Here is a 26,301-nt window from a genome sequence, read left to right as displayed (position 1 = left end):
CTTTCTATGTTTTGGCCAGGTAGGGTTCTCAATCAGGGACAGCTGTCGATCATTGTCTCTGATTGAGAACCATACTCATTGCTCTTGCTGCGGGCGATTCCCTGATCCACCTCTACGCAGACGACACCATTCTGTATACTTCCGGCCCTTCCCTGGACACTGTGCTATCTAACCTCCAAATGAGCTTCAATGCCATACAACACTCCTTCCGTGGCCTCCAACTGCTCTTAAATGCTAGTAAAACCAAATGCATGCTTTTCAACCGTTCGCTGCCTGCACCCGCACGCCCGACTAGCATCACCACCCTGGACGGTTCCGACCTAGAATATGTGGACATCTATAAGTACCTAGGTGTCTGGCTAGACTGCAAACTCTCCTTCCAGACTCATATCAAACATCTCCAATCCAAAATCAAATCTAGAGTCGGCTTTCTATTCCGGAACAAAGCCTCCTACACTCACGCCGCCAAACTTACCCTAGTAAAACTGACTATCCTACCGATCCTCGACTTCGGCGATGTCATCTACAAAATAGCTTCCAATACTCTACTTAGCAAACTGGATGCAGTTTATCACAGTGCCATCCGTTTTGTTACCAAAGCACCTTATACGACCCACCACTGCGACCTGTATGCCCTAGTCGGCTGGCCCTCGCTACATGTTCGTCGTCAGACCCACTGGCTCCAGGTCATCTACAAGGCTATGCTAGGTAAAGTGCCGCCTTATCTCAGTTCACTGGTCACGATGGCTACACCCACCCGTAGCACGCGCTCCAGCAGGTGTATCTCACTATCATCCCTAAAGCCAAAACCTCATTTGGACGGCTTTCCTTCCAGTTCTCTGCTGCCTGCGACTGGAACGAATTGCAAAAATCTCTGAAGTTGGAGACTTTTATCTCCCTCAACAACTTTAAAAATCTGCTATCCGAGCAGCTAACCGATCGCTGCAGCTGTACATAGTCCATCTGTAAACTACCCACCCAATTTACCTACCTCACCCCCATACTGCTTTTATTTATTTACTTTTCTGCTCTTTTGCACACCAGTATCTCTTCTTGCACATGATCATCTGATGATTTATCACTCCAGTGTTAATCTGCTAAATTGTAATTATTCGATTTATTGCCTACCTCATGCCTTTTGCACACATTGTATATAGATTCTCTTTTTCCTACCATGTTATTGACTTGTTTATTGTTTACTCCATGTGTAACTCTGTGTTGTTGTCTGTTCACACTGCTATGCTTTATCTTGGCCAGGTCGCAGTTGCAAATGAGAACTTGTTCTCAACTAGCCTACCTGGTTAAATAAAGGTGAAATAAATAAAATAAAATAAATACTTAGGTAGCCCTTTTTCCCCACCTGTCTTTGTGGGAGGTTGACTTTGTTTATGGCACATAGCCTTTAGCTTCACGGTTTGTTTTGTAGTGTTTATTGTTTTTGTCGGCATTTCCAAAAATAAAGGAATATGTACGCTCACCACGCTGCACCTTGGTCTACTTCTTTTGACGGCCGTGACAGAACTTCCCACCACCAAGGGACCAAGCAGCATGGTAAGGGGGAGCAGCGCTATCTGGAGAAATGGACATGGGAGGAGATACTGGACGGTAAGGGACCCTGGAGGCAGGCTGGGGAGTATCGCCGTCCACAGGAGGAACTGGAGGCAGCGAAAGCAGAGCGGCAGTGTTACGAGGGAACACGGCTAGCAAGGAAGCCCGAGAGGCAGCCCCCCCCAAAAAATTGAGATTGTCTGAGTCAGGTTGGAGACCTGAGCCAACTCCTCGTGCTTACCGTGGCGAGCGGCGTACTGGTCAGGCACCGTGTTATGCGTTGGAGCGCACGGTGTCTCCAGTGCGAGTTCACAGCCCGGTGCGCTACATCCCAGCTCCCCGCATCTGCCGGGCTAGGTTGAGCATCCAGCCAGAACAGGTTGTGCCAGCCCTGCTCTCCAGACCTCCAGTGCACCTCCTCGGCCCAGTATATCCTGCGCCGGCTCTGCGCACTGTGTCTCCGGTACGTCTGCACAGCCCAGTGCGTCCTGTGCCAGCGCCCCGCATTTGCAGGGTGAAGATAACCACCCAGCCAGGACGGGTTGTGCAGGCTCTAAGCTCGAGACCTCCAATGCGCCTCCACGGCCCAGTGTATCCGGTGCCTCTGCCAAGGACAAAGCCTTCTGTATGTCTCTCCAGCCTGGTGAGTCCTGTGCCTGCGCCCAGAACTAATCCTCCTGTATGTCTCCCCAGCCTGGTGAGCCCTGTGGCAGCTCCACGTACCAGACTGCCCATACGTCTTCTCACTCCAGTGATGATCCATGGCAAGAATCCTCCAGTGATGATCCATGGCACGAAGCCTCCAGTGATGATCCATGGCACGAAGCCTCCAGTGAGGAATCATGGCACGAAGCATCCAGCGACGGTCCCCAGTCGGGAGCCTCCAGCGACGTTCTCCAGTCGGGAGCCTCCAGCGACGTTCTCCAGTCGGGAGCCTCCAGCGACGTTCTCCAGTCGGGAGCCTCCAGCGACGTTCTCCAGTCGGGAGCCTCCAGCGACGTTCTCCAGTCGGGAGCCTCCAGCGACGTTCTCCAGTCGGGAGCCTCCAGCGACGTTCTCCAGTCCGGAGCCTCCAGCTACATTCTCCATTCCAGAGCCTGCAGCGAGGGTGCCCAGGCCGGGGCCCGCTACGAGGGTTCCCAGTTCGGGGCCCGCAACGAGGGTCCCCAGTCCGGGGCCCGCAACGAGGGTCCCCAGTCCGGGGTCGGCGACGAGGGTCCCCGCACCAGAGGTGCCACCAAAGTGGGGTGAGCCAGTGGTGGAGCAGGGTCTGCGTCCCGCACCTGAGCCGCCACCGCGGATAGATGCCCACCCAGATTCTCCCCAATAGGTTCAGGTTTTGCGGCCGGAGTCTGCACCTTTGGTGGGGGGGATACTGTCACGCCCTGACCTTAAATCCTTTTTATGTATCTATTTGGTATGGTCAGGGTGTGATTTGGGGTGGGTATTCTGTGTTTTTTAGTTCTATTATTTGTATTTCTATGTTTTGGCCGGGTAGGGTTTTCAATCAGGGACAGCTGTCTATCGTTGTCTCTGATTGAGAACCATACTTAGGTATCCCTTTTTCCCACCTGTCTTTGTAGGAGGTTGACTTTGTTTATGGCACATAGCCTTTAGCTTCACGGTTTGTTTTGTAGTGTTTATTGTTTTTGTCGGCATTTCCAAAAATAAAGGAATATGTACGCTCACCACGCTGCACCTTGGTCTACTTCTTTTGATGGCCATGACACCTTCCCTTTCCCCATGAAACCCAAGGTAATTGATTACCATGAGATCATATCTACAGAAAGTATTCAGCCCCTTGACTTTTCCATATTTTGTTAGGTTACAGCCTTATTCTAAAATGGATTAAATAATACTTTTTTCTGATCAATATACACACAATACCCCATAATGATAAAGCAGAAACAGGTTTTTGGAAATGTTTGCTAATTTATTAAAAATGGAAATATCACATTTACATAAGTATTCAGACCCTTTACTCAGTACTTTGTTGAAGCACCTTTGACAGCGATTATAGTCTGAAGTCTTCTTGGGCTACAAGCTTGGCACACCCAATTTGAGGAGTTTCTCCCATTCTTCTCTGCAGATCCTCTAAAGCTCTGTCAGGTTGTATGGGGAGAGTTGCTGCACAGCTATTTTCAGGTCTCTTCAGAGATGTTTGATCGGGTTCAAGTCCGGGCTCTGGCTGGGCCACTCAAGGACATTCAGAGACTTGTCCGAAATCACGCCTGCGTTGTCTTAGCTGTGTGCTTAGGGTCGGAAGGTTGAAAGGTTGAACTTTTCCCCAGTCTGAGGTCCTGAGAGCTCTGGAGCAGGTTTTCATCAAGAATCTCTCTGTACTTTGCTCTGTTCATCTTTCCCTTGATCCTGCCTAGTCTCCCAGTCCCTGCCACTGAAAAACATCCCCACAGCATGATGATGCCACCACCATGCCTTACAATAGGGATGGTGCCAGGTTTCCTCCAGATGTGACGCTTGGCAATCAGGCCAAAGAGTTCAATCTTGGTTCATCAGACCAGAGAATCTTGTTTCTCATAGTCTGAGAGTCTTTAGGTGCCTCATGGCAAACTCCAAGTAGCCTGTCATGTGCCATTTACTGAGGAGTGGCTTCCGTCTGGCCACTCTACCATAAAAGCCTGATTGGTGGAGTGCTGCAGAGATGGTTGTCCTCCTGGAAGGAGGAGAACTCTAGAGATTTGTCAGAGTGACCATCGGGTTCTTGATCACCTCCATGACCAAGGCCCTTCTCCCCCAAATGCTTATTTTGGCTGGACGGCCAGCTCTAGGAAGAGGCTTGGTGGTTCCAAACTTCTTCCATTTAAGAATGATGGAGGCCACTGTTTTCTTGGGGTCCTTCAATGTTGCAAAAATTCGACACAATCCTGTCTCGGAGCTCTATGGACAATTTTTACTCTGACATGCACTGTCAACTGTGGGACCTTATATAGACAAATGTGCACCTTTCCAAATCATGTCCAATCAATTGAATTTGCCACAGGTGGACTCCAATCAAGTTGTAGAGACATCTCATGGATGATCAATAGAAACAGGATGTACCTGAACTCAATTTCGAGTCTCGTAGCGCAGGCTCTGAATTCTTCTGGGGTATTGTGTGAAGATGGCTGAGCGTTTTTATTTTATTTTATCCATTTTAGAATAAGCCTGGGGAGGATCAAAACAATCTCTGAACCAATGACATTAATTTGGGGACATGTCGAATAGCATTAAACATGTATGGCAATTTAGCTAGTTAGCTTGCACTTGCTAGCTAATTTGTCCTATTTAGCTAGCTTGCTGTTACTAGCTAATTTGTCCTGGGATATAAACATTGAGTTGTTATTTTACCTGAAATGCACAAGATCTTCTACTTTGACAATGAATCCACACATAAAACGGCCAACCGAATCGTTTCTAGTCATCTCTCCTCCTTCCAGGCTTTTTCATCTTTGAACTTATATGGTGATTGGCATCTAAACTTTTACCACGACAACAGGCAAAACATTTCGTCTTTCAATCAACCACGTGGGTATAACCAATGAGGAGATGGCATGTGGGTACCTGCTTCTATAAACCAATGAGGAGATGGGAGAGGCAGGACATGCAGCATGATCTAGAAAGGAGTTCTATTTCAGTCCTTGGCATCGCAGACACTCGTTGGCGCGCGCGAGCAGTGTGGGTGCAAAAATGGAGTAACATGGATTTCTAAATTTATTTTGGGACTCTAGCGCACGCGAAGTGTTTATTTTTCATAAACATTCTTTCCAATTGATCTGATCTCTCCTCTTCTCCATTTTCTCCCTATCTATTTTTTCTTCCCTCTCTTTCTGCAGATTGTTCAGATGCAGTATGATTTCAGCATGCCTGTGTTCCTCCCTGATGAGGTCACTGCCAACATGACCCTAATGGAAGAGAGCCTGATGGCTGAAAGTTTGTCTCGGACCGCTCCCTCACATTGCCTTCCTAGAGTTAAGCTACTCTGCTTACCTCTGCTCACTGACCAGGGTGAGTATTCAAAATACATGTATTTTTTACTTTTTATACCAGGTAGTGGGAACAAAATAACTGTGTACTTACTGTGGAGCTGGTTCATCATGGAAATGCAGGTGTGTCTCCCCATCTAGCTGGAAGTTCTCCATCCCTCCACCTTGACTGAACATGCTGCTGCTAGTGCTAGCCGCTACTAATGATGATGCAACAAAGGCAGTAATGAATGTGAGAGAAAAAATACACATTTAGCTGATTTGTTTGATATTTAACAATTATCTATTTAACAATAATAAGACATTTCTGTTCTACTAATGCTGTGTTTTATGGTCTCTACTCTAGCTCCCTGCAGCTAATCTGGGCATATGGTCAAGAATGGGTTTTACTAGAGATAGCTGAGGAGTAGAACAATCCTTCATTGTCTCAAAATCATCCTTGGATCTGGGAGACTAAGACGGGTGGGAGTTAAAACAACACCAGGTGCAGATAACCACAATATTAACCCAAAGTGGCTTATGATGCCCCCGATCTGCATGGGTGGGGTGGAACCAGCCATGACTAAGCATTTTTTGTGTCCTCTATATAAGAACCAAGTAGTAAAATACTACTTGAGTAAAAGTCTAAAAGTATTTGGTTTTAAATATACACGAGTATCAAAATAAAATGTAATCGCTAAAATATACTTAAGTATCAAAAGTAAAAGTATAAATAATTTCAAATTCCATATATAAAGCAAACCAGACAGCATAATTTTTATGCTCCAACACTCAGACATAATTTGCAAATTAAGCATGTGTTTAGTGAGTCTGCCAGATCAGAGGCAGCAGGGATAACCATGGATGTTCTCTTGATAAGTGTGTGAATTAGGCAACTTGCCTGTCCTGCTAAGAATTCTAAATGTAATGAGTACTTTTCTGTGTCAGGGAAAATGTATGGAGTAAAAAGTACATAATTTTCTTTAGGAATGTAGAGAAGTAAAAGTTGTCAAAAATATAAATAGTAAAATAAAGTACAGATACCCCAAAAAACGACTTATGTAGTACTTTCAAGAATTTTATCTTAAGTACTTTACACCACTTCCCAAAATGTTTTGCTTGTCAACAAACTAGTTTTCATCATCATATGATGCAAAATGCATCATACAGGGATGACTTCTGTATAAATTCATTCTAAGTGTTGTGTTTCTGTGATACTCAGAGGCTGAGTAATTGTTGATTGAGCTAATCTGACGTACCGTTACAACCTGAGAGCCACCAATATGGGTGTTATAGACAATATGGGCACCAGTGCCATCAGACGTTTAGCTCTAACTTTGGATATCTATTGGCTATAAACTCAGTTACAACTGCACTTGAAATATTAGACTCTAGACTTGGTATAGAGACATTGACTGGAATCGAAATATGTATTTACATTTTTAAGTATTTTTTTGTTAAAGTGGCTGCCTAGGGGCCAAATCGGTGGTGGCTCTATATCAAAATATTTTCAGGGTACATACAGTTGAAGTCGGAAGTTTACATACACTTAGGTTGGAGTCATTAAAACTCGTTTTTCAACCACTCCACAAATGTCTACTAACTACAGTTTTGGCAAGTCGGTTAGGACATCTACTTTGTGCATGACACAAGTAATTTTTTCCAATAATTGTTTACAGACAGATAATTAAACTTAGAATTCATTGTATCACAATTCCAGTGGGTCAGAAGTTTACATACATTAAGTTGGTTGTGTCTTTTAAACAGCTTGAAAAATTCCAGAAAATTATGCCATGGCTTTAGAAGCTTCTGATAGGCTAATTGACATCACTTGAGTTAGTAGGAGGTGTACCTGTGGATGTAATGGACAATTGACAATTACCCCAAGCATACTTCCAAAGTCGTGGCAAAATGGCTTAAGGACAACAAAGTCGAGGTATTGGAGTGGCCATCACAAAGCCGTGACCTCAATCCCATAGAAAATATAGAACTGAAAAGGCATGTGCGAGCAAGGAGGCCTACAAACCTGACTCAGTTACACCAGCTCTGTCAGGAGGAATGGGCCAAAATTCACCCAACTTGTTGTGGGAAGCATGTGGAAGGCTACCCGAAACGATTGACCCAGGTTAAACAATTTAAAGGCAATGCTACCAAATACTAATTGAGTGTATGTAAACTTCTGGCCCACTGGGAATGTGATGAAAGAAATAAAAGCTGAAATATATCATTCTCTCCTATTATTCTGACATTTCACATTCTTACAATAAAGTTATGATCCTAACTGACCTAAGACAGGGAATTTTTACTCTGATTAAATGTCAGGAATTGTGAAAAACGGAGTTTAAATGTATTTGGCTAAGGTGTATGTAAACTTCAGACTTCAACTGTACATCTACCTCTGTGCAAAATGTGGTGCTTTTATCACAAAGTAAACCATTGAGTCAACATTTCTAGCTTAGCAGCACACCACTAGTATATACAAGAGAGGTGATTTTTCATTCCTCCATAGTAATACAAAAATCATCGTAAATTGTTTCTTGTCAGTAACTAGTGGCTTGACAAATTCCTACAATTTCAGAAGGTCAAAATGTACCCCTATTGGGCTTTTAGGATTCAAAATAACTGGTTTGCAATAAACTTGAAAATTGGTACATACCGGTACATAGCTAAATACTGTATGGAAAATTGTATTTAACCTCTATTATTCCTATTTAGCACTTCAAAATGATCCATTATGAAAATTATTTTTTGCTAACAAAATGTTGTCATGGTATTTCAAACTTTGATTTTGCATGAATGACTCAGAGGTGAAAGATGTGTTCAACTCCAATGTATGCACAATCAAAGGTGCTGAACATAAGACATGATTCGTTATCAGTTATGAGCTTTGTTGAGTTTTGAAAATATACCACTGACATCTGAAAAATTTGCTGAAGTGATTGAGATAAACTGTAAGAGGCCAGAAGGAATGGTCTGAACATTCAATAAAGACAAAGCAGAACCCGTGCGGTGTGTGTGTCCATTGTGCTATCTGACATAAGGAAATGTAGTGGACTCATGACTGAATGGTTAATAAAGGAACCTCTGACAAGAGTCTGTCTGTGTTGTAGGGTAAGCACATCAGAAGCTTGTCATGTGGTAACTTATCATGCAAGCAAACAAATCTAAACAGAATATTGCATAGATTTAGGGTCCTCAATAAGTCAAACGTTTTATTGATGTTCAATATTCACATAGAAACGATAAAACATCTGTGTTTTGTACATCTGATTTCATTTCTCCCGTTTCATTATGACTAGGTCATGGCATCTTTAGGTTGGCATGAGACTGCCCTCGTGTGGTCACATTTGCAACATTCAGCATGCCCAGTGTACTGTATTTTGAGGACTGGAAATAAAACGGTATACTCTTCGGATTGCTTGTTAAAATGAAAGCAAGATCAAATCCGATCTCAAACTAAAGCAGTATCACAAGCATTAAAAGCATACATTCAAAGTGATAAACAACCAGTCCAGAGGAAAATGTATAAATACAAAACATATTTGACTCTGTACTTATTCAATTATTCTATCCAAATACATCTCAGAGAACAAGTTAGAAACACAACCCAGGTGTATGAGCAATGTTCAGCCTGTTGAAGTGAACTTCTTCTGTTTCCACCAGTTAGTCAGCCAAGTCCTGTCTCTGAACAGCTGCTTTCTGACTCCTTGCAGCTCCGCAGTGCAGCATGTTGTAGTCTTATCTTCATCCTAACCTCTCTCACCTGGGAATTCACAAAGACAATACTCCCCAAAAGATTAAATAAAGCTATGGTGAACACAGGGTTCTTAGTCTATACCGTGTGGGTCTGCATGCACTACACCAGGGAAATATCTTACAGCCAGGGGGTGGCTGTGTGTGTGTAAACATGTTTTGTGCAGCTAAAAGGCAGCATATGTGACTCACATCTTTGTATTCTTTCTCGGTGGTGGTGCCATTGATTGTGTAAATTTCTCTTCCCTCTGTATAGAGGAGGGTCAATGTGAAAGCACACTGTCAAATTATTCATTTCAACGTAAGGACTCTCAGGCTTAAAACAAAATCTAGATTAGAGCAGAAAAAAGAGTGAGAGAAACAAGCATGATCACTAAATGCCTTCTTTCACCTGTCCTGTGTGTGTCGTCTAGTCTGGAGGTCAGCTGGGTGTGGTTGGGGGACTAAGGGTTGAACCCTTGGCTAGGCCTACTGAGTCTTTGCCGGAGGAGTCGTAGTTCTTCAGTCCATGGGGGCTGGCCAGGGTCCAAATGAAAAGATGATGAGTCAGTGGTGGAGGATGTACCAGGGTCTTCAGGTGAAGGGCAGAGGCCAGTGGTGGAGGATGTACCAGGGTCTTCAGGTGAAGGGCAGAGGCCAGGGGTGGAGGATGTACCGGGGCCTTCAGGTGAAGGGCAGAGGCCAGGGGTGGAGGATGTACCAGGGTCTTCAGGTGAAGGGCAGAGGCCAGGGGTGGAGGATGTACCAGGGTCTTCAGGTGAAGGGCAGAGGCCAGGGGTAGAGGTGGGTGGCACACCAAGCAGATAGCCCATGGCACTCACAACGGCATGGATAAGCTCTGGACTACTGGGGCTAGGTCTATAGCAGGTGGACAGGAGAGGGGACCCTGGCTTCTGAGGTACCTGCTGTGGGGCAGGGGGGGGGGGGGGGGGGATCTGATATGCTGAAAGTCTGTCTTCTGTGAGGTTCTGAGTTATGCACTACAACCCAATACTATATGTGATTGTGATTGAATACTCAATGTGATTGAATATTAGCAACTGTTGGCCTGGGCGCCTGGGTGTCTGTGTGTGTGGTGGAAGTAACAGGTAGCCCCAGATAAGTGTGCTGGGAAGCGGTGGTTAGCCTTGAGCGAGAACAGTGTGCTTTTGTATGCAGGTGCGAATAGCTCAGACAATGTTGCAGAGCTGTCTGACCTCAGTCTCTGGGATGAGGGAGCGTAATCTGCACAGCAACAGCGCCGGGACACCAAAGAGCGCAAAGAGGCTAGGACTAGCCTGAGCGCCGGCGATAGGCTAGGTGAGTCTAAACCACGCCCAGTCTCTACTCTGACAGGCCGGCTCGGAAGCGGGAACTATCTCTGTCATGAGTATATTATAATATCTTTGTCAGGAACAAGTCAGTTCTCTGCATGCCCTGCGTGGTGTTACAGTGAGCCCGTATATACGGAAGTTGCATTTGCCATTTATTACTTAGTTAATAAAAAGTACATAGCATACAATTAGTGACTCATTGTCATACTTGTCCTTATACCAGATTGAATTGACGCAACCCTAACACTTCTCTCCTGGTACTTTAGCTACAGTATGGAGTGAACAGAGGACAGAAATATACTGTAGATAAGTAGCTAGTGAACACACAGTCATAGATAAACAAGTGCCCTATGGCACACTCACTTCCACCCATGTCCTCACCCATCACACACAGATCTTGTAGAATGCAGAACATCTCTGACTACTATTCCATAGAAACAAGCGTCTACTCTTTCACTTGTACTTAATCCATATTAATTTACAGTTAAGGAAGGTCTCTCTTTCCTCCCACTGTCCTTCTTTGGCTTTGGCTCACAAGCTGTGTTTGCAGAACCTTAAGTATTAAGACGAATGTCACTGGGAGGAGAACTCTTGTTGGTTGACCGTCTCCCTCCAGCACTCGGGATTTGGTATTTTTGGTGGATAGAGCATGTTGTGACGCTACAGAGCCTGCCTTCCTACTGACAACACTCTGAGGTGTTGATGATGTATTGAAATGACACTCAGTTTTGTCTGTCTGCTTCTCTGATGAAGATTGTGCAGGTGTTAATTTAGGTGAATCAGAGGTCTTGGTTTTAGGACTTTTCTTATCTTGAGGAGACTTGTGTTTCTGATGTTCTGTAGTTGACTAGGGAGATGACTTACATGGCAACTTAGGGCTTTTACCTGGACATCTCTTGGTCTGTGGTATAACATTAGTGTAGAAAAAAATGGAGATGAATGTTAGCTTACTGCCTGGGATGGGGGTCCCACGGTCTAGCTCAGTTGAAGAACATCAGGTGAGGCTGGTGGTTTCATTGGTTTCTGTATTTGTGGGTCAGCTGGTGGAATCTTAAGATTCTTTCAGAGTGGGACTGGCATGTGATGATACGTAAGTCTTAGCTATGGCAGGAGAACATTTCTCAGTCATTTTCTTTGGTGTTGAAGTCTTCTTCATTTCACTGCTCCTTATCATATCAGAATCAGCTTTGCTGTATCCTCGATAATATTGAACATGTCTGGGCATGGAGTGTGACATCTTTAGGGTCCCTTTAGCTGCTAGTGGACAGCTCTCCAGCCCACAACATGTAGTCTTATTTCCTGAGATGTCGCTCCTGGTGTGGAGCATTGACTCCCTGCGAAAAGTCCCATGTTGTCGGGGTACAAGGGGCTTTGGAGGTGAATAACAGTGTGCATACTGGGGTGCTAAGGGCACTGGAAGACATACTGAGAGAGAAGGAAGGGAAAAGTATTGGGGTGTTGGGAGATGTGCTAGAAAGAGGAGCAAGGTGAGGAGGAACGCTGCTATCTGCGGGGGGGAGGAGTGGGTGTAGGGTGGGCTGAGCATGGCACTCGCATTAGATGCTGGGGAGTCTGAGGCATTGCTGTCTAGCTGCCGGCGCCATGACTGGCGGTCCCATCTCCTCGCCCAGCTGGGTGGCAGGGGATCTCTCTGACAACGGGCTCCTTTTCCTCTTCAAATCAAATCAAAGTTTATTTGTCACGTGCGCCGAATACAACAGGTGTAGACCTTACAGTGAAATGCTTACTTACAGGCTCTAACCAATTGTGCAAAAAAGGTGTTAGGTGAACAATAGGTATGTAAAGAAATAAAACAACAGTAAAAAGACAGGCTATATAGAGTAACAAGGCTATAAGAGTAGTGAGGCTACATACAGACACCGGTTAGTCAGGCTGATTGAGGTAGTATGTACATGTAGATATGGTTAAAGTGACTATGCATATATGATGAACAGAGAGTAGCAGTAGCGTAAAAGAGGGGTTGGCGGGTGGTGGATGGCGGGACACAATGCAGATAGCCCGGTTAGCCAATGTGCGGGAGCACTGGTTGGTCGGCCCAATTGAGGTAGTATGTACATGAATGTATAGTTAACCTCTCTGGGATATGTGGGACGGTAGCGTCCCACCTGGCCAACATCCAGTGAAAATGCAGAGCGCCAAATTCAAATAAATTACTATAAAAATGTAACTTTCATGAAATCACACATTCAATATACCAAATTAAAGCTACACTTGTTGTGAATCCAGCCAACGTGTCAGATTTCAAAAATTATTTACGGCGAAAGCAAACAAGGCTATTATCTGAGGATAGCACCCCAGCTAACAATCACAGACCATCATATTTCAACACTCCCGGCGCGACACAAAACTCAGAAATATAGATATAATTCATGCCTTACCTTTGACGAGCTTCTTCTGTTGGCACTCCAATATGTCCCATAAACATCACAAATGGTCCTTTTGTTCGATTAATTCCGTCGATATATATCCAAAATGTCAATTTATTTGGAGCGTTTGATCCAGAAAAACACCGGTTCCAACTTGCACAACGTGACTACAAAATATCTCAAAAGTTACCTGTAAGCTTTGTCCAAACATTTCAAACTACTTTTGTAATACAACTTTAGGTCATTTTTAACGTAAATAATCGATAAAATTGAAGACGGGATGATCTGTGTTCAATACCGGAGGAAAACAATGTGTAGCATGCTTTCTGGTCACACACCTCTAACAAACAGTACACTTTAATGGAGCCTCATTCTGAACATGGCTACTTCTTCATGTCTCAAAGGAAAAACCTCATCCAATTTCTAAAGACTGTTGACATCCAGTGGAAGCGATAGGAACTGCAGGAAGGTCCCTTAGAAATCTGGATTCCCAATGAAAACCCATTGAAAACAGAGTGACCTCAACAACAACAAAAATCTGAATGGTTTGTCCTCTGGATTTTGCCTGCAAAATAAGTTATGTTATAGTCACAGACATGATTCAAACAGTTTTAGAAACTTCAGAGTGTTTTCTATCCAATACTAATAATAATATGCATATATTAGCATCTGGGACTGAGTAGGAGGCAGTTTACTCTGGGCACGCTTTTCATCCAAACGTGAAAATGCTGCCCCCTATCCTATAAATTGGGTCTACCGTTCTCGAGGGAGAGCGATTTATGCAACCCCTCACCTGCTCTTCACTAACAGCTCTCTGTGTCAATACTGATATTCCAAAATGGAACAGTTGGCTAGGATACTCGCAGACGCTGCAGGGCCCAAATCATGAGGAGACACTCCTCCTACACCGTTTAAGCTAGAAATGCTGTTCCAATTTCAAAAATTCCGCAACAGTCTCGATCGAGTTGTTTGTATAGAATTTTTGATATCTGTTATACTTTTTCCGTTATTCACTTTCTTGTCCTCTTTTTGTCCTCTATCCGCTTTCATTGGATTTCTCAAGATACTAAAGTGCCCCATTGTGACATCATCACTTCCAACTGACATTCTCTGTAAGTGAAATCAAGCAACTTTTGACACAAATCAGCTAATAACTCAACTTTGCAACCACTTATACAAAATATGTCAAGTTTTCCAGCTTCGTCTACTTCTCTGCTACTCAAATCTGGAGTTTGGAGAGAAAAATGATTTTCGCATCAAAAGTTACAGCAGTTTAAGTAGCAGCACCAACATCATTTTCTGTAACATTTTGGCAAATGGGGGGGGCACACAATTCAAATAGTCCGGGTAGCCATTGATTACCTGTTCAGGAGTCTTATGGCTTAGGGGTAAAAACTGTTGAGAAGCCTTTTTGTCCTAGACTTGGCACTCCGGTACCGCTTGCCATGCGGTAGTAGAGAGAAATGTCTATGACTAGGGTGGCTGGGGTCTTTGACAATTTTTAGGGCCTTCCTCTGACACCGCCTGGTGTAGAGGTCCTGGATGGCAGGCAGCTTAGGCCCTGTGATGTACGGGGCCGTACGCACAACCCTCTAGTGCCTTGCGGTCAGAGGCCGAGCAATTGCCGTACCAGGCAGTGATGCAACCAGTCAGGATGCTCTCGATGTTGCAGCTTTTAGAACATTTTGAGGATCTCAGGACCCATGCCAAATCTTTTTAGTTTCCTGTGGGGGAATAGGCTTTGTCGTGCCCTCTTCACAACTGTCTTGGTGTGTTTGGACCACTCTAGTTTGTTGTTGTGGACACCGAGGAACTTGAAGCTCTCAACCTGCTCCACTACAGCCCCGTCAATGAGAATGGGGGCATGCTCGGTCCTCCTTTTCCTGTAGTCCACAATAATCTCCTTAGTCTTGGCTACGTTGAGGGATAGGTTGTTATTCTGGCACCACACGGCCAGGTCTCTGACCTCCTCCCTATAGGCTGTCTCGTCATTGTCTGTGATCAGGCCTGTTGTGTTGTCTGCAAACTTAATGATGGTGTTGGAGTCGTGCCTGGCCATGCAGTCATGGGGGAACAGGGAGTACAGGAGGGGACTGAGCACACACCTCTGTGGAGCTCCAGTGTTGAGGATCAGCATGGCAGATGTGTTGCTACCTATCCTCACCACCTGGGGGCAGCCCGTCAGGAAGTCCAGGATCAAGTTGCAGAGGGAGATGTTTAGTCCCAGGATCCTTAGCTTAGTGATGAGCTTTGAATGTACTACGGTGTTGAACGCTGAGCTGTAGTCAATGAATAGCATCCTCACATACGTGTTCCTTTTGTCCAGGTGAGAAAGGGCAGTGTGGAGTGCAATAGAGATTGCATCATCTGTGGATCTGTTTGAGTGGTATGCAAATTGGAGTGGGTCTAGGGTTTCTGGAGTAATGGTGTTGATGTGAGCCATTACCAACCATTCAAAGCACTTCATGGCTACGGACGTGAGTGCTACGGGTCTGTAGTCATTTAGGCAGGTTACCTTTGTGTTCTTGGGCACAGGGACTATGGTGGTCTGCTTGAAACATGTTGGTATTACAGACTCAATCAGGGACATGTTGAAAATGTCAGTGAAGACACCTGCCAGATGGTCAGCACATGCCAGGAGCACACGTCCTGGTAATCCGTCTGACTCCGCAGCCTTGTGTATGTTGACCTGTTTAAAGGTCTTACTCACGTCAGCTACGGAGAGCGTGATCACACAGTCGTCCGTAACCGCTGATGCTCTCATGCATGCCTCAGTATTGCTTGACTCGAAGCGAGCCTAGAAGTGATTTAGCTCGTCTGGTAGGCTCGTGTCACTGGGCAGCTCGCAGCTGTGCTTCCCTCTGTAGTCTTTATTAGTTTGCAAGCCCTGCCACATACGACGAGCGTCGGAGCCGGTGTAGTATGAGTCAATCTTAGCCCTGTATTGACGCTTTACCTGTTTGATGGTTCGTCGCAGGGCATAGCAGGATTTCTTGTCAGCTTCCGGGTTAGAGTCCCTCACCTTGAAAGCGGCAGCTCTACCCTTTAGCTCAGTGCGAATGTTGCCTGTTATCCATGGCTTCTGGTTGGGGTATGTACCTACAGTCACTGTGGGGACAACGTCCTCAATGCACTTATTGATGAAGCCAGTGACTGATGTGGTGTACTCCTCAATGCCATCGGAAGAATCTCGGAACATGTTCCAGTCTGTGATAGCAAAACAGTCCTGTAGTTTAGCATCTTCTTCATCTGACCACTTTTTTATAGACCGAGTCACTGGTGCTTCCTGCTTTAATTTTTGCTTGTACGCAGGAATCAGGAGGATAGAGTTGTGGTTGGATTGACCAAATGGAGGGCGAGGGAGAGCTTTTTACGCGTCTCTGTGTGTGGAGTACAGATGATCTAGAATTTTTTTCCCTCTGGTTGCACATTTAACATGTTGATAAAAATTTGGTAGAACTGATTTAAGTTTCCCTGCATTAAAGTCTCCGGCCACTAGGAGCGCCACCTCTGGGTGAGTGGTTTCCTGTTTGCTTATTTCCTTATATAGCTGACTGAGTGCGGTCTTAGTGCCAGCATCTGTCTGTGGTGGTAAATAAACAGCCACGAAAAGTATAGCTGAAAACTCTCTAGGCAAGTAGTGTGGCCTGCAATTTATCACAATATACTCTACTTCAGGCGAGCAAAATCTAGAGACTTCCTTAGATTTCATGCACCAGCTGTTGTTTACAAACATGCACAGACCGCCCCCCCCCCCCTCGTCTTACCGGAGTGTGCTGTTCCATCTTGCCGGTGCAGCGTATATCCCGCTTGCTGAATATCCATGTCGTCATTCAGCCGCGATTCCGTGAAACATAGGATATTACAGTTTTTGATGTCCCGTTGGTCGGATATTCGTGATCGTACCTCGTCTAATTTATTGTCCAATGATTGCACGTTGGCGAGTAGTATTGAGGGTAACGGCAGCTTTCCCAGTCGCCTTCGCCGGGTCCTGACCAGGCATCCGGCTCTTTGTCCTCTGTACCTGCGTCGCTTCCTCTTGCAAATAACGGGGATGTCGGTCCTGTGGGGTGTTTGGAGAATGTCTTGTGCATCGTCTTTGTTGTAGAAAAAATATTTGTCTAATCCGAGGAGAGTGATCGCTGTCCTGATATCCAGAAGCTCTTTTTTGCCGTAAGATATGGCTGCAGAAACATTATGTACAAAATGTGTTACAAATAACGCGGGGGAAAAACACATAATAGCACAATTGGTTAGGCGCCCGTAAAACTGCTGCCATTTCTTCCGGCTCCATTTTAACTTCCCTCCTGGGCAGGGTTTAAAGACAGACATCCCCTCCCCAGCATCCAGAGTGCCGGTGGGTCTTGGATGGATACCAGAGGGTCCTGATAACAAATGGTAGGACAGGGACTAGGTAATTACAATTTGGGTTTCAAAATTATGGGAACTTTAAATAAATTCCCTGGTTTTCCAGAAATCTTGGTTGGAAGATTCTGCAATTCATGCTTATTCCCTCCTGACTACGTGAATCCTCCAACCGGGATTTCTGGAAAACCAGGGAATTTATTGAAAGTTCCCAGTATTTTGTAACCCTAATTACAATCATTAGTAGAGGGTATCTTGCAAAAGAGATAATCACATTCATAGATAGAAGGGAATAAATTCAGTAACCATTGACATTGCATTAGAATGACTATGATTCTTTTTTTATGTCTCAAATGTTGTAGAATAAAGTCCCTACCTCTTTCAGCATGAGGCCCTTCTGATATCTCATAATGGGGAAAAAGTGAGAGAAAACAGTAATATTGATTATGAGAGCCAATATTCAGATTTTGTTGACAAACTCACTTCCTCTTATATATCATGTTAGCCTGGACCTTTTTAAAAAGGCCTTTAAAATGGATGGATTGAGCAAATAGTGAGCATAGGGATTACTTTATCACAAAGCTGCTCAAGCTTCTTCTTATGATGTTTGGTCTTCTCATTGCACACGGCCTGGTACCATTTCAAACTATTCTGATAGCGGCGGATGAGGTAAGCAGGGGTGGTGCATCAGAACAGAGGCTCAAAGATCCCTGACAGAACGGGATAGGGAGCCACCATCTCCTCTCCCTCCCCTGTCCTCACCTCCAGCAGCATGCACCTTAACAAGGGATCTGTGTGAGAGGAAAACATCCAGGGGGCTCTGGTCTCCAGAGGGGGGTTGCTTGGTGAGCTCTGGTCTGAGTCACTGGCCTAACCAGCTGACCACCAGGGAGGGTTCTCTGCCTAGTGAGCTTCTAAGTCTGGCCTCAATGAAATGAAATGGAGTGTGGCCTCAGGATGTTTGAACCACTCTTTTATCAGTCGGGTTGGGGATGGGTCGTTTTATTGGACAAAGTCTACAGTGGCACCTACCAATAGGGAGTGCTGTGGTGTATTTGAGCAAAGGCTTATCAGAAGGTTCTCCTTTCCAGGTCTCTTGCACCGGCATCCACATCTATGCTGAGAGAGCAGGTTGAGGCAGGGGGTACTTGCTATTGAGGACCGGTGTGGGGAGGGCAGTGGTCTGAGGGGGGGGGGGGGGGGGGGGGGGGCTGTAGATGGCCCTTCTCCTGCATGATTGGGAGCAGGGAATGCTGAATAAAGAGGTTTAAATGTCAGAAGAGCTAGATGGAAAAATAGACATCTATTAAGTTAGATTGTGAAAGAGTTTTGCGTCAATTCAAATCTGGTATCAGGACAAAATGTGATTCAGAGTCACCTAATATACTTTAAGTATTTTAATTAAACTCAAGCGATAAATGGTAAATGCAATTTTCGTATATACGGGTTCACTGTATCACCGCGCAGGGTAGAACAGGGAACTCTGGAATGTGCTCAAACAACAGTTTTTATACTATGACAGCTTTAGTTCCAACCCGTCCGTTGGCCTATCACAGTAGAGGCTGAGCGTGGTTTAAACTTTGCTCAGCCTATCGCTGGCACTCAGACTTGTCCCAGTCTCTTGGTGCTCGCATCTGTCCGCATCTGGTTGTTGGGTAGATTAGATCCATCTTGTGTCTCACCCCCGATTCTACACTCAAACAGTTCCTTATTTGGTATTGTCCAGTGTCCTACCCTCCCTGGTTGGCCTGGAGATATGCACCCCTCCCCTCTCCAGATTGACCACAGCTTTTGCATCAAGGCACTCTATGTTGCTCAATCTTTACACACATACACACACACAGACAATGCAGATGTAACAAAACAATATTCATCTTCATACAATATGGTAGCAGGCTATAGTGCATAAACATAAATCCTAAAAATTGTCTAGCTACTGTAACTAGCTAATAGATTATTTAAAGTCCTCACCAGATAAATGTGAACATTCCCTTGCATTGACTCCTCCCTCCTTCTGGGACCGAAAAAAAAGCAGTTTTTTTTCTTAAACATTTTCCAGCATTATTAGTTAGCTAATCTTTTCTTTTTTACATTTATGATTGAAAGACTGCATTCAAGATTCAAACTTTAGCTAACATAGTTAGCTCTTGCCTGCTAGCTAGCGCATTTCAGATAACATGAAGAATTTAGCTAGCCACACGAGATTGATTGATGACTACAATCCAATTTGGTGGACAGCAATGTGTTGCTAGCAAGCTGTTAACAAACCCGATGTGCTGAACTAGAGTCGTGTATTCAAACGTAGCTACCTTTTTTTCACCTTTGGCTGGGTATATTTTGATTTCATCTTGTAAAAATGTGTCATTCATTGGCTAAAGTAAACAAAGACGTGATATCATCAACGGCATAATAAACAACAACAAAAAGCATTACCCTTCAAACTTGCTGCACACTTGTGGTGCGTTCGTGAATTCACTCTGGCTATCTACTTCAATTTCAGAGCACTCTCGCCTGAGTGTACCAGAGCGCAGAATAACTGATGAATTTATGAACGCGAAACACCCGGTGACCAGTGCCAGTAAATGTCGACGTAATTAAAAAAACGTAATTAAATTGTTGCCAGCAGCACAGTTAGTCACTAACGCTCTAGATAACATGAAAACAGCTTAACCATCTCTGCTAGGACATAAAATGGTCAGAGTAAGGTGTTCTCTCACTTGAATGGAAGTAGCTAGTAAGCTAGCCAACTTTAGCCAGTTAGCTTGGGTGCTTGACTGCCGTTGTGAAGTCAGAACGCTCTGATCAACCCTACTTCTCGGCCAGAACGCTCTGAATTTATGAACGGACAATCTGACAATGCTCTGAATTTACGAACGCACAGAGCGCACTCCGAGCGTACTCTGGCTACCCCAGAGGGAATTTACGAACACTCCTTCATTTCATTCGTGTTTCTCTTCTCTGTTCCAGCACTATAGTTTAGCAAGACAGCGATCATATGGAGCTGTCCAATGCTGAAAGTAAAATAACCACAGGACAACTGCTAAGCAACATGCTGCGTCAATGATACATTCCCTATCAAACTGTATGTGGAATACACCCCTGCCCCTTGTCCTAATAGAAAGAGACGAGAACAAAGATGATAAATTTAAGCCCATACAACATTGAGAAATTATGGATTTTATTTGCGTACATTTTCAGTTCAACATCGCGATGCAAGAACAAACACTGCATATTCATCATGTCAGCTCCTGATAAAATGGCACTATTACTTGGTATTGTATAATGTTAACGTATCCATTCCATTTTTGGTTACAAGATAACGTTCACAACTGTTAATAAATAACATGAATATTACAATATAAATGCCTTCATTTAGAATATGAATCTTTTATTACACATTTACAATCCCATTTCCAACTAGTCTCTCACATGAAAGTAATGCACAATTTGCAGGAGTGAAACAACCACAGTATGGAAATACTGGAGGAAAAGGCAGGTCAAGAAAAAAAAATGTTTTGACAAATCCTAATTTCATAGAAAGTGTTAGTATTGTGTTTTTCGTCCTGCACTACATTCAGCTGTGTCACTCCACTCATCCCACTGTCCAGTATGTATAAAATATAGTAGAGAGGCTATGTTCAACTACAGCCAGAGTTTGAATAACACTTTGAACATATAAATGTAAGATCCTATATTCACTCCACTCTGATTTTCTGGCGGGAGAATAACCATGTTGTCCTGAATGGTGAATTGACCTACAGAATGTCCGTCTAAAGAATAAACACCACATTGACCTCCACAAATGTTGACGTTCCACTTCCTCTTTTACTGCCACGTCTCCTGTAAACAAAACAAAAAAGAAAATGAACAATGATCAATATTTTCGTAATCTATGACTCCCCCAATAGCAAAAGCAATGAACATGTGTATCACACCAATGAATAAAACATCAATCCTAAAATAGTTAAGTGAAATGTAATTTACCTGCTCTATAATCCCTTCTGCCAACCTCAGACCCAGGAATCGAGGGGTGGAGGTTTGCGTTCCACCAGACCCACTGCAGGCCTTCCAGCCCGGATGAAGTGCTTCCTCTCTGGGATACTCTGCAACAAGAGTAGAACAATTATTTAGTTTAAGGTCCAATGCGGCTGTTTTTATCTCAATATCAAAACATTTCTGAGTAACAAGTAAGTACCGTACTGTGATTGCTTTCAATTAAAATTGTAAAAATAAAAATAAAATACACAAAAATAGCTTCTTAGTAAAGAGCCATTTCTCAAGAAACGATTTTGCTAGGATTGTCTGGGAGTGGTCTGAGTGGGGAGGGGAAAACTGAAAACTAGCTGTTATTGGCAGAGAGGATTAGAACTCTTTCTTATTGGTCTATTAACTAATTTACCCCCTGGTGATGTCACCAGGCAAGCCAAACCTCCATCCCAACAAAACTGGTAGAAATTTCAGGCGGTCTTTTCAAACACCTCTTACACTAAATGGCATTAAAACAGTATTACTCCAACCTCATAGTGTGGAAATATATATAAAACACAAGAAAATCACGTTTTTTACTGTACTGGCCCTTAAAATCTTGTGAGTCACCATTGAAAAACTCCTGACCTTAGGAATAGTAAGGAGCTCATATGTACCGTGTTACTGACCTGGAGTAATCCATCACCCACTCTGTCACACTGCTCCACGGTGGAGTATCCATCTGTGGGAAAAACAGACAGGATACAATAAACAAAGGTAATTTTGTGTTCAAATGACAAGAAACAGGCTCACACAGATGTAGGATCTTAATTTAATCATTCTTTTGTTTGAGAATTTTCCTGCACAGCAGGAAATGTAAACTTGTAGTGTATTTGAGTTTTAAAAAGGCTTCTAAAGTTTGAGTTTGTAATTTCCACTTTGAAATTTCAGAATTGATTTTCCCTAAAGAAACCCTGACAAAAATGTCCATTAATTGCAATCCACATAATAATTCAAATGTCCTCTGGCTGCAGGATTATTTTCCTACTGTAGAAAACTGGCTCAAATGAAGATCCTACATCTGCACGAACACACACACTTTCAACAAGTTCTCACACTGCAGAATTAGACCTTCATCCATATTCTCTAAACAAGGAAAATTTCGAATTTGCTCCAAAGATCAAATATTGAAGTGTTTTTGAATCCCTGGGTTGACTCCTGCTGCCCTGTATGTTCCATTTCTCCAAACCAAAGTTACTTATCTTAACTTAAGTTTAGGCACTCCTTCCGAATGGTTAAGGTAAAGGTTGTGGTTTGGGATATGATTAAAAAAATAAAAAAACAGTGTCCACGACTGGGATCAAACATCTAACCTGATCCAGAGTCATGCGATTACTCAAGTCTACTTGATAGTAATAGCGCTCACTGTTGCCCCTAGTGGCCGATTTTGAAGACATTTCCCGATGTGCTCATGAATGGATAGACTTCCAATGTCAATGTCAATCTCCCTACACACACACACACACACTTATGCTGAAGATACAGTCTCATGCTGACCTTGGTTTTTCTCCATCAGTGGGAGTGTGATGTCATCATAGGCTGACTTTCCGCTCTTAGTTTTTTGGGGCATTCCACTAGTTGTTGACTGAAGGTAAAAAAGAAAGAAGACTCAGTATGCCATTATGAACTAATTGTGTCCCATACAGTGCTCAATATCAGACTGTGTTTGTGCCACCCATTTGGACTGTGTAGTGAATGGGGAATACAGTCTTCTACAGCATGCCATGCGAAACCTTAAAGTGGCTCTTGTTCCAGCCTCCTTTGTAGAGGCTATTTCTCAGGTCCTTGTAGGCCCACACTGTCTGCAGGACATGAGATGCTGCTTTGGTCTCCCGCACAGATTGGCTAGCAAAGAAACAACAGAATAAACCAGAGCCAGCATAAAGGAGAGAGTGCAACACGGTGAACTGAGCATCTACCCAATTGAAACCATCTCCCATAACCAACACCAAAGATACTATGCTATGATAATCTACCTTGTCTTGTTGATGGCCACCAGTTTCTGGATGCCGTGGCCCTGTATGAGACCACGGGCATTCTCAGGGCTATCTGAGATGATCTCATGGATAGTGTTCAGAATGGCCACCACTGTGTCCCCTTCCAGGTTCTTGGCTGGTCGCTGCTGACCACTGGGCAGGTTACTGACCAGGTCCCTCATGGCATAGCTTCCTATGGGGCAAAGGGTAAAATTATGTATCGTGTGTGTGTGCGTGTGTGTGCCTGTGCGTGCACTTGCGTGTGTGTGCATGCATACATTTATGTGTGCATATGCGTTTATGTGCATGTACCTATGAGGTCTTTGTTCCGTCGATCTATGGCCAGGTTGCGTAGAGCAATAGCTACAGCCCGGACCACTTTATCACCATCTGAACGCAATAGCTCCACCAGGACAGGCAGACCTTTCTCCTTCCTAACTGTGGCCCGGATGTAACTGGACCACTGAGAAAAGGCACAGAGAGAGAATAATAGAAGGATGTCATGTATAAATTGTACACTCCTATTGTGCTACTTGTGAGGATTCACACATCATACTTTTATATACATGATAGCTTTTCAACCACACTCAATACACCCATCATACAGAGAGAGAGGGGGGGTAGAGAGGGGATGAGAAACAAACATTCTGTTCTCCCACAGCCTCAGATAAACTTCTCCCCCATTGCCCTTCACTCACAGCCCAGTGTCCTGCAGCAAGGTTCTGCAGAGCTCCGGCTGCTGCCTCCAGGGTGTTGTGGTTTTGACTGCGAGTGAGGAGAGACAGGTACAACCTCACCACCTCCGGCTGGTACAGCAGCTCCAGACCTACAGAGAAAAAGGGAGAGAAACAGCACGTCTGCAACCAGTAGAGAACTCTCATACATGTTGGAACTGATATGATGAGACACAGTGGATTCTCAAGCCACCAATCAGCAACCAAACAGCACATATAGCGCTTATAAAGCTAGCACAGTTCAGACTTCATAGTGAAAAACCGATGTGATAGAACTGAGGACTTGCACCCTACTGTTTCTTTTATGAAGTGGTAGAGTATACTTTTTCTGACAGCTTGGAGTTTTTAGGTCAAAGTGTGTCGATTTAGCGCAGGATGATATAAAAAATGCAGTAGTTGTTTCTTATGACATCAAAGACAACATCTCAAAACACCTCTTCTTTCATAGTCATGGTTTTAAGGTCCAGAACCATGAACAGATCACTGCAAGACAAGGAGCAAATATGTATCATCTATCAGATGCCTCCTCTAGAGAATATAGATAGGCTATGAAGCTGAAGCACATAATTATCATTGGATTGGTATTTCAGAAAGAATATATAATGTACACAAAATAGATAATAACCCCAATTAAAGCTCAGCCATGCTTGTGTGTGTGCAAATTCATATTCACACTGATTTTATGTTGAAGGAATGTTCTGCCTGGCTAGGGGATTTGGACTGTGCTTAAAATTACAAAATGTTTTCCCAACTTTCATTTTGTACAAACACGCGCAAACACCCACACAGCATGTAAACATGGATGTCTATTCTATTATTAACAACTGAATGCTGCAGGCTCCACATCTTATCAGCTCTCACAGAGCTCTTCTCCGCTAACAAATCCATCTGTGTACATACGGTATCCCCCACTAACTTCAGCCATATTCATTCACAGACTGTACTATTTTACTGGAGTGAAAGGCTTCTAGCTATACCCACATCCCCAGCAGCCAGGAGTGAAAATATACAGGAACTCTGTTACAGGCTGTCTTCCAGAGGCTTTCCATCCATATTCAGCCAGCTGAAGCTGCTGGGAAGCTGCTGCTGGCTGCGAGGCTTACATGCTGTCTAATCCTTACATGGGCTTGCAACCTGATTATCACAAGGATTGCATCCTCTGGCAGGAGCGAGGGAAGGCTCTACATCCAGATGCACAGGTTCTGTTGAGGGTATAAGACTTGTGCTACCTGGATGGCTACCCAGTGTCATCAGTAATCCTCTCATACACACTCAGATGGGCTCTGGTGGGCCATGACCAAACTTTCCATTTGAACCTGTCTGGACTTCGACATCAAAAGACATCTACAATGCTCAGGGATTTTTTAAATATCTTGCCTTACATTGTGTTTCACTTATAAATATGTATGTATCTGAACATATTCAAACCACAGCGGCAGAGCTGCTGCGATGATGTCAACGTCATAAAGAAGAGAGTTGTATAATCGATTCAGCTCTAACGCTCTTCTTTCCTAAGGTGTCATCTTTTGTCTGATCTTCTGAATGTCAATGACTAGTATAGAATCTTATCAACAGTCTGGGATATCACACATATTTCATACACAAAAAAAGCCATAGTGCCTTATGATCACATCATGACACAAAATACTTAAAATCCTCACTTAATTTGATGCTGAATATAACCTATAATAGCTGTTCACACCGCTCCCTCCCCCCACCTCAAACAAAAAAGTACATACAAACACTATATAAGGCGTTCAGAAAGTATTCACACCCCTTGACTTTGTGTTACAGCCTAAATTTAAAATTTATTAAATTGAGATTTGTGTCACTGGCTTTCACACAATTCCCTACAATGTCAATGTGGAATTCTGTTTTTAGACATGTTTACAAATTAATAAAAATTAAAAGCTAAAATGTCTTGAGTCATTAACTATTCAACCCCTTTGTTATGGCAATCCTAAATAAGTTCAGGAGTAAAAATGTGCTTAGCAAGTCACATAATAAGTTGCATGGACTCTGTGTGCAATAATAGTGTTTAACATGATTTTTGAATAACTACCTCATCGCTGTACCCCACACATAGAATTATCTGTAAATTTCAAAATCAGATTCAACCACAAAGACCAGGGAGGTTTTCCAGGGAGGTTTTCGCAAAGAAGGGCACCTATTGGTAGATGGGTAAAAAATAAGCAGACATTGAATATCCCTTTGCACATTACAAAGTTATTAATTAC

At 43.8% G+C, this 26,301-nt stretch overlaps 1 protein-coding gene across 5 annotated transcripts in view; it reads right to left on the bottom strand.

Moving 5' to 3' along the window:
- Positions 1 to 20,489: 20,489 nt before the first annotated feature.
- Positions 20,490 to 26,301, bottom strand: part of LOC129814166 (splicing regulator ARVCF-like) — a 43,469-nt gene continuing 37,657 nt past the window's right edge. For 3 of the 5 annotated variants that reach the window (XM_055867050.1, XM_055867067.1, XM_055867076.1), the window contains 8 exons: positions 24,029 to 24,156; positions 23,643 to 23,793; positions 23,331 to 23,523; positions 23,088 to 23,199; positions 22,852 to 22,939; positions 21,972 to 22,036; positions 21,313 to 21,431; positions 20,490 to 21,168 (listed from right to left, as the gene is read on the bottom strand). In XM_055867050.1, coding sequence (XP_055723025.1) covers positions 21,339 to 21,431; positions 21,972 to 22,036; positions 22,852 to 22,939; positions 23,088 to 23,199; positions 23,331 to 23,523; positions 23,643 to 23,793; positions 24,029 to 24,156 — 830 coding nt within the window. In that variant the 3' untranslated portion in view covers positions 20,490 to 21,168; positions 21,313 to 21,338. The remainder of the gene's footprint in view (positions 21,169 to 21,312; positions 21,432 to 21,971; positions 22,037 to 22,851; positions 22,940 to 23,087; positions 23,200 to 23,330; positions 23,524 to 23,642; positions 23,794 to 24,028; positions 24,157 to 26,301) is intronic. The other 2 variants (XM_055867058.1, XM_055867085.1) reach the window with 1 other exon arrangement.

Source organism: Salvelinus fontinalis, chromosome 2, assembly GCF_029448725.1.
Source record: "Salvelinus fontinalis isolate EN_2023a chromosome 2, ASM2944872v1, whole genome shotgun sequence".
NCBI classification, from domain to species: domain Eukaryota; kingdom Metazoa; phylum Chordata; class Actinopteri; order Salmoniformes; family Salmonidae; genus Salvelinus; species Salvelinus fontinalis.
Note: the sequence above shows the minus strand (reverse complement) of the source record. Positions and strands in the feature narration are given on the sequence as shown.